Raw genomic sequence first — 8,301 nt, 5'->3', positions numbered from 1 at the left:
CCCATCACTGATTTCAACTTGTGCCATGTAAGATGGTTTAACATAGATGGGAGTAAAATCCTTTCCAACTTATTTTTTTATATTCTTAATTTATAAAACAGAAACATGTTTAACACTAACAAAAGTGGTGTCCAAACCTTGTTTCTGTAATACTAAATACTAAATGGGAGCCACTCAGGCGGTATCCTGAGCTCTGGCGTCCTCTGTTGTTCAATCTGAGGAAAATCCTGTAACATTCCACTATTACCTATTCAACATGATTTGATTACTGCATATCCAGTGTATATGTAATAACCGCTTTTGTGGTTACCATTCCGATTTTTGGTGAAAATTCTTTTTAAAAAAAAATCCATCCACTTGGCCTCCTTTCTCATTTTCTTTCTTTTCTTCTACAGCAAAGCTATTCATCCAGCCATCCATTTTCTTAGCCGCTTATCCTCACGAGGCTCGCGGCGAGTGCTGGACCCTACCCCAGCTGTCAACGGGCACCCTGAACTGGTTTCCAGCCAATTGCAGGGCCAAAGCTATTCAAAGTTATCTTAGTTTAGCAATAATGCAACATCATTATCATAATACTTAAAATGGTTTTGGGCTTCTTTACTTCCCCATTAAGGTTTTGTTCTCATTATTTCAATGTCTTCACATGTGCACAACATACTGTATGGATCTTCTTCTTTTCCTTTCGGCTTGTCCCGTTAGGGGTCGCCACAGCGTGTCATCTTTTGCCATCTTAGCCTATCTCCTGCATCTTCCTCTCTAACCCCAACTGCCCTCATGTCTTCCCTCACCACATCCATAAACCTTCTCTTTGGTCTTCCTCTCGCTCTTTTGCCTGGGAGCTCCATCCTCAGCATCCTTCTACCAATATACTCACTCTCTCGCCTCTGAACATGTCCAAACCATCGAAGTCTGCTCTCTCGAATCTTGCTCTCCAAAACATCCAGCTTTGGCTGTCCCTCTAATGAGCTCATTTCTAATCCTATCCAACCTGGTCACTCCGAGCGAGAACCTCAACATCTTCATTTCTGCCACCTCCAGTTCAGATTCCTGTTGTTTCTTCAGTGCCACTGTCTCTAATCCGTACATCATGGCCGGCCTCACCACTGTTTTGTAAACTTTGCCCTTCATCCTAGCAGACACTCTTCTGTCACATAACACACCAGACACCTTTCGCCAGCTGTTCCAACCTGCTTGGACCCGTTTCTTCACTTCCTGACCACACTCTCCATTGCTCTGTATTGTTGACCCCAAGTATTTGAAGTCATCCACCCTTGCTATCTCTTCTCCCTGGAGCTTCACTCTTCCCCCACCGCCCCTCTCATTCATGCCCATATACTCTGTTTTACTTCACCTAATCTTCATTCCTCTCCTTTCCAGTGCATGTCTCCATCTTTCCAATTGTTCCTCTGCATGCTCCCTGCTTTCACTGCATATGACAATATCATCTGCGAACATCATGGTCCAAGGGGATTCCAGTCTAACCTCATCTGTCAGCCTATCCATTACCACTGCAAACAGGAAGGGGCTCAGAGCTGATCCCTGATGCGGTCCCACCTCCACCTTAAATTCCTCTGTCACACCTAAGGCACACCTCACCATTGTTCTGCTGCCATCATACATGTCCTGTACTATTTTAACATACTTCTCTGCCACACCAGACTTACGCATGCAGTACCACAGTTCCTCTCTTGGTACTCTGTCATAGGCTTTCTCTAGATCCACAAAGACACAATGTAGCTCCTTCTGACCTTCTCTGTACTTTTCCACGAGCATCCTCAAGGGAAATAATGCATCTGTGGTACTCTTTCTAGGCATGAAACCATACTGTTGCTCGCAGATACTTACTTCTGACCTGAGTCTAGCCTCCACTACTCTTTCCCATAACTTCATTGTGTGGCTCATCAACTTTATTCCTCTATAGTTCCCACAGCTCTGAACATCCCCTTTGTTCTTAAAAATGGGAACTAGAACACTTTTCCTCCATTCTTCAGGCATCTTTTCGCCCGCTAGTATTCTGTTGAATAAGTTGGTCAAAAACTACGCAGCCATCTCTCCAAATTGCTTCCATACCTCTACCGGTATGTCATCAGGACCAACTGCCTTCCCATTTTTCATCCTTTGTAATGCCTTTCTGACTTCCCCCTTAGTAATCATTTCCACTTCCTGGTCCTTCACTCTTGCCTCTTCAACTCTTCCTTCTCTCTCATTTTCTTCATTCATCAACTTCTCAAAGTATTCTTTCCATCTATTTAGCACACTACCGGCACCAGTCAACACATTTCCATCTCTATCCTTAATCAGCCTAACCTGCTGCACATCCTTCCCATCTCTATCCCTCTGTCTGGCCAACCTGTAGAGATCCTTTTCTCCTTCTTTCGTGTCCAACCTGGTGTACATGTCTTCATATGCCTCTTGTTTAGCCTTTGCCACCTCTACCTTTGCCCTACGTCGCATCTCGATGTACTCCTTTCGCCTCTCCTCAGTCCTCTCAGTATCCCACTTCTTCTTCGCTAATCTCTTTCCTTGTATGACTCCCTGTATTATGGGGTTCCACCACCAAGTCTCCTTCTCCCCTTTCCTACCAGATGACACACCAAGTACTCTCCTGCCTGTCTCTCTGATCATCTTGGCTGTCGTCGTCCAGTCTTCCACGAGCTTCGGTTGTCCATCGAGAGCCTGTCTCACCTCTTTCCGGAAGGCCGCACAACATTCTTCCTTTCTCAGCTTCCACCACATGGTTCTCTGCTCTACCTTTGTCTTCTTAATCTTCCTACCCACCACCAGAATCATCCTACATACTACCATCCTATGCTGTCGAGCTACACTCTCCCCTACCACTACTTTACAGTCAGTAACCTCCTTCAGATTACATCGTCTGCACAAAATATAATCTACCTGCGTGGTTCTACCGCCGCTCTTGTAGGTCACTATATGTTCCTCCCTCTTTTGGAAATAAGTGTTCACTACAGCCATCTCCATCCTTTTTGCAAAGTCCACCACCATCTGCCCTTCAAAGTTCCTTTCCTGGATGCCGTACTTACCCATCACTTCTTCATCGCCCCTGTTTCCTTTACCAATATGTCCATTACAATCTCCACCAATCACAACTCTCTCGCTGTCTGGGATGCTCAGAACTACTTCATCTAGTTCCTTCCAGAATTTCTCTTTCAACTCTAGGTCACATCCTACCTGTGGTGCATAGCCGCTAACCACATTATACATAACACCCTCAATTTCAAATTTTAGTCTCATCACTCGATCTGATACTCTTTTCACCTCCAAGACATTCTTAGCCAGCTCTTCCTTTAAAAAAACCCCTACTCCATTTCTCTTCCCATCTACTCCGTGGTAGAATAATTTAAACCCTGCTCCCAAACTTCTAGCCTTACTACCTTTCCACCTGCTCTCTTGGATGCACAGAATATCAACCTTTCTCCTAATCATCATGTCAACCAACTCCTGAGCTTTTCCTGTCATAGTCCCAACATTCAAAGTCCCTACACTCAGTTGTAGGCTCTGTGCATTCCTTTTTTTCTTCTGACGCTGGATCCGGTTTCCTCCTCTTCTTTGTCTTCGACCCACAGTAGCTGAATTTCCACCGACGCCCTGCAGGTTAGCAGTGCCGGGGGCGGGCGTTGTTAACCCGGGCCACGACCGATCGGTATGGGGTTCTTTAGATGAACGCTCATATTTGTTTGGCACAGTTTTTACGCCGGATGCCCTTCCTGACGCAACCCTCTGCATTTATCCGGGCTTGGGACCGGCCTACAGATTGCACTGGTTTGCACTGGTTTCTGGTTTAGCTGGGATAGGCTCGAGCACTTCCGCAACCCTCGTGGGGATAAGCGGTTAAGAAAATGGATGAAAGGATGGATGGATGTGCAATGGTTGTGATGATACACACATGCTATATTGTCTGTGAAAACAACTTTTTGTTTGCCATGAAAAATAATGTATTACCAAGCAAGTATTTTATTCATAAATTCAGTAATAATAGTTTCCCACAAAAAATGTGTACTTATCAAGGATTATCTACTTTCAGTTAATCTTTGGAGTGATGAGGAACAGTTGCTCAATCAGGTAGTCTATTCCCCAAGCCCGGTGTCTGTCTTCTGTGACATTCTCGGATAGGAGCTGCGCTACATTGCACCTTTTTCCTGTAAAAAGGGCACAAACAACCTTTTTTAAATCATTTGATTTAACAGCGTTAATACAAAAAAAAAGAAAAAAAATACCCATACCTAAATATCCACAAATATCAATGAGTTCATTGATTACTCACCAAACAGGGAAGAGACTTGCTCACCAGGCACAACAAAAGGGGGCCCTGAAATATGTTGGGAATATTTATTCAGTTGCATCAATACCAACTCTAACAAACATCAGTTTTATCCATCTATCCATTTTCTTTGCCACTTATCCTCACGAGGGTCGCAGGGAGTGCTGGAGCCTATCCCAGCTATCAACGGGCAGGAAGCAGGGTACACCCTGAACTGGTTGCCAGCCAATCGCAGGGCACATCGAGACAAACAGCTGCACTCACAATCACACCCAGGGGCAATTTTAAGTGTCCAATTAATGTTGCATGTTTTGGGGATGTGGGAGGAAACCAGAGTGCCCGGAGGAAACCCACGCAGGCACGGTGAGAAAATGCAAACTCCACACAGGCGGGGCTGGGATCGAACCCGGGACCTCAGAACTGTGAGGCCAATGCTTTCTAGCTGCTCTCCCATGCCGCCCAACATCAGTTTTATGTTTTACTAATTAGAATAGAATTATTATTATTTTTTTTTTTTGGTTTTCTCTGATGCAGAAATAAAAGTAAGTATGGAAATAATTATTTTTTTTTTTTAGACTGAATGAAAAGTTACCTTTATAATGTTCAGGATTGTACATCAACGTGGACACGAGGTATCTGCAGTCATTGGCCATCAAAGAAATGATGAGTGAAGCATATCTGTGGCATACCAATATTCTAGAATGACTTGAACACTGAGACTACATTACCAAAAAGTTTTTATTCTCCACTGTCCATATTATATTGTAAAATATGTTGGTTGTGAAATTTCAGAACTTTTAGGCTCTTACTTTTCTCTGTCTCTTGGGTTGATGGCCACGAGAGATCCTCTGTCCCAGATAGCCCCAAACTGACCCACAATTGAACTGTGACAAACAGGGGTGGGGGTTCAAAATGTGAATATGACATTTACAAATATGCACAATTTACTTACCTGGATAAGCTGTACAGATCACAGTTGAACAAAGAGATGTTTTTCTCTGAGTTCTGTGGAATCAAGTGTGAGTGAGTAAAATACAAGTGCTATACAGTTAATACATTGTACTGTGCTAGTACTGTCTGTATGTATGGTGACCATTTTAAAATTTTATCCAAGTCAAAATTGAGGGAGCAGGTAAAATGTCATACTGTACAATGATATACATGCAATGTCTTGTGACTACATTAAATTCAGAGACCTAAAATTGATCTACCTTGAAGATCTTTGCTCCAGGTAAAGCAGGAACGTGCTCCTCGATGTAGGTCAAGTTGTTCTCCTCAAAAAACTGTTGAATGGCTTTTTCAGATATTTCCACTCCAACCACTGAATGTCCCATGTCTGCTAGCCTGCAATACACAGAAAAATTCTAAAGATCACCGTGACAAAATGTTACAATCTGCAAAAACTGTGCTTGAAGGAACAATTTTACGTTGTTGTGCAATGTTTCATAAAAACATGTATTTAAGAAATATAAAGAACAGGTTTGCAAACTATTACACTCAACAAATGGTTTTGGAATACGGCACAGGAGTCCCATTTTATTTACCACTTCATATCCACAGCTTTCCCACATAGAGGAAAGAAGAAGCGAACTGCTTTCCGCCCAGCCAAAACATTGTCAATTTTACTCTCCAGCATCCTGTAAAAAAAAAAAAAAATTGCAATACTTATTTTGGAAAATCTTACAATCCCAATCAATCACATCATGCAACTCAACAAGCTGTAATGTTTATACATAGTTATTCCCTCTTGTAAAAAGTGATTCAAAATAAAGTCAATACAGTATGTAGTCTTTACTGGTGTACTTGCGGCTTATGAAAGCCGATTCTGTTTTCATCCCAGCGTTGCTCCCATTCTTTGAGCTCAACAACCCGATCTTCCTGAGTTTTCAGCATGCTGCTCATATTTGATTGCCGTACATCTATGTGAAAGAGAGCAGATGAGAACACGTGTCAAACCGTCCATACAGTTCCAGCCACATCAATGGGCTTCTGGTCGAGTATAAGAATTGTATAAAAACATCATCCAACTCAGAATGACCTTTGTAAAGCCAGAATTTCATTGCAAATCTTGATCTTGCATTGTGTGGGTGTACTATAGTTTCATGGAGAGTTTAAGTGCAGCCAGTTCTACTTGGAGACTTTAGCAGGTAATATGAAACTTTAACACTGTCCAAGTACAGCTACACGGTTTATGTTTAAAAGAGGAAAAAAAAAAAAACTAGCACACCAGTTTCCTGTGGTACTTAAGGTCACTGCTCAAACAGAGCCCTACAATGTATGATTTCGGACATGGAAAACGTTTTAACAAAATCATGCTTGATATTTTCTGTCATTTGAAAGAAATTATATCATTTAATATTAACACTAACATGGATAAATAGCCACGCCAATAGGTCATGTTTATAAAACGCTTATATAGCAACAACCTCCATCTGCAAACAGTCGATAAAACAACTTTTACCGATGAGGCTGCTATAAATCAGGTTGTGGAAAAAGAACAATCCCAATATTTTCTGACGTCTGATCAGATTCAGAGTTCGAAATTTCGTAATCTGAGATGTAGTGTCAATAATCCACGACTATTATTTGTATTCTCCCCCCAGTCTGAAACATTTAAAATGAGTCGGGAACAATCTGGAACACGAATGACGTGATTTCCTGTCGGAAACATAGTATTATAGCTGGAGTTTTGTAAGGATATTCCTACCTGTTACCGAAGTATAGAGCTGTAAAATTTGTTCAACAGAGGTTTTATGTTGACCGTCATCTCATGTGAGATATTATCATAATTAACCGTAGCTGAATTTTGTCTGTTAGGCAAAACATGTCAGTGGAGTGGGAGGGCATACAGAAGGGAGTAACGGATGTAAAGGGAGGCAAGGCTGTGCCTGTGAGGCAAAACTCAGGAAAATAAAAACATAATCTTCTTCCTGTTTTGGAGGAGCCTGCACATATATGTACATTTAACAACTGCCCACTATATGCAATGAACAGTATCACTTTAGTACTGTGACGTGTGGTTGGAAAACTGCCTGCGCAAATATTTTGCCAAAAAGAATGACTCGCAATTACTCATGAAATCACGTTCATTCATGTTTGATAACAAGCACGATTTATGCACTTCAAAGTGATTGGAGAACATGCGCAGTCAGGTAGTCAAAGCCCAAGTCGCGGTGTACATCTGTCATGGAATCTTTCACATGTAGCAACTCAATATTGCATCTTTCTCTTACAAAAATGAAAATGACATCGTAATTTAAAAAAACATAATCACCTTTGAACATAATGTTGGAACACTCACCAAACAAGAGAGCTACTTACTCATCAAGCACAAAAAAAGGGAGGACTGCAAAGCAAATGAGTCGGAAATAAAGTTTTACAAAATATTTTAGTAGAGCAGACACGGCTGTGTACACCACTATTTATCATGTAGAGAAAAAAAGAAAGCAGAAAAAGATGGGAGAAATTGGCTCGTTTTAAAATCACAACGAGCCTTTCAATTGTCACAAATCCTCACAGATTAGTTTTGTTCTTCAATTTCTCCCGTAACCCAAAATAAAACTGGAAGGGAACATTTTCAAATGCTGATTACACGTTTAAAACGCACGAGGGCGGTAGATAATTAAAAATGTTTTGGTTAAAAAAAAAGTACCAAATAGACCTAAACGATCAAACACTTTTCCATAATAATTGAAGTACAGTAGTACATGACAACCTTTGGATACTGTTAAATTTTCAAGTACATCTAGTAGTTTTATCAATTTTGAACATGGCCAAAAATAATGAAAAACTGTCGAAATAAAACAAATTAAATAAAACACTTGATCGCAGTTCTTATTCTTATTGTTACTCAAGTTATTACTGTTTGTTCATTCTGTTTGGGAACTATTTGTGCTCTCCATTATCCTTTTCCAATGTCTTACATTATGATTAAACGTGTTATTATTTTAAAAGTGTGTTTAAGGACCTTCCAAAAAAAAAAAAAATCTCATAAATGCGATAAAAACATTGATCTGGAAAGT

General features: G+C 41.0%; 1 protein-coding gene across 11 annotated transcripts; it reads right to left on the bottom strand.

The window, feature by feature from the left end:
* Positions 1-3,802: 3,802 nt before the first annotated feature.
* LOC133503423 (probable thiopurine S-methyltransferase) lies at positions 3,803-7,816 on the bottom strand. Of its 11 annotated transcripts, none has more exons than XM_061825099.1 (9): positions 7,554-7,816; positions 6,075-6,198; positions 5,824-5,916; positions 5,491-5,623; positions 5,232-5,284; positions 5,089-5,163; positions 4,872-4,915; positions 4,283-4,327; positions 3,803-4,157 (listed from the first exon to the last, which is right to left on the bottom strand). In XM_061825099.1, the coding sequence occupies exons 1-9, from the start codon at positions 7,561-7,563 to the stop codon at positions 4,039-4,041; spliced, it is 696 nt and encodes a 231-aa protein (XP_061681083.1). In that variant the 5' UTR covers positions 7,564-7,816; the 3' UTR covers positions 3,803-4,038. The 11 variants fall into 11 exon arrangements, with proteins under 11 accessions (XP_061681083.1, XP_061681113.1, XP_061681107.1 ...); XM_061825129.1 differs by having other exon boundaries at positions 3,807-4,157; positions 4,872-4,957; positions 6,059-6,198; XM_061825123.1 differs by having other exon boundaries at positions 3,807-4,157; positions 4,872-4,957; positions 6,059-6,198; positions 7,581-7,816.
* Between the last annotated feature and the right edge of the window lie 485 nt (positions 7,817-8,301).

The sequence above is a fragment of the Syngnathoides biaculeatus genome, chromosome 1 (assembly GCF_019802595.1).
Source record: "Syngnathoides biaculeatus isolate LvHL_M chromosome 1, ASM1980259v1, whole genome shotgun sequence".
Lineage (NCBI taxonomy): Eukaryota > Metazoa > Chordata > Actinopteri > Syngnathiformes > Syngnathidae > Syngnathoides > Syngnathoides biaculeatus.
This window is presented reverse-complemented; position numbering and strand designations above follow the sequence as displayed.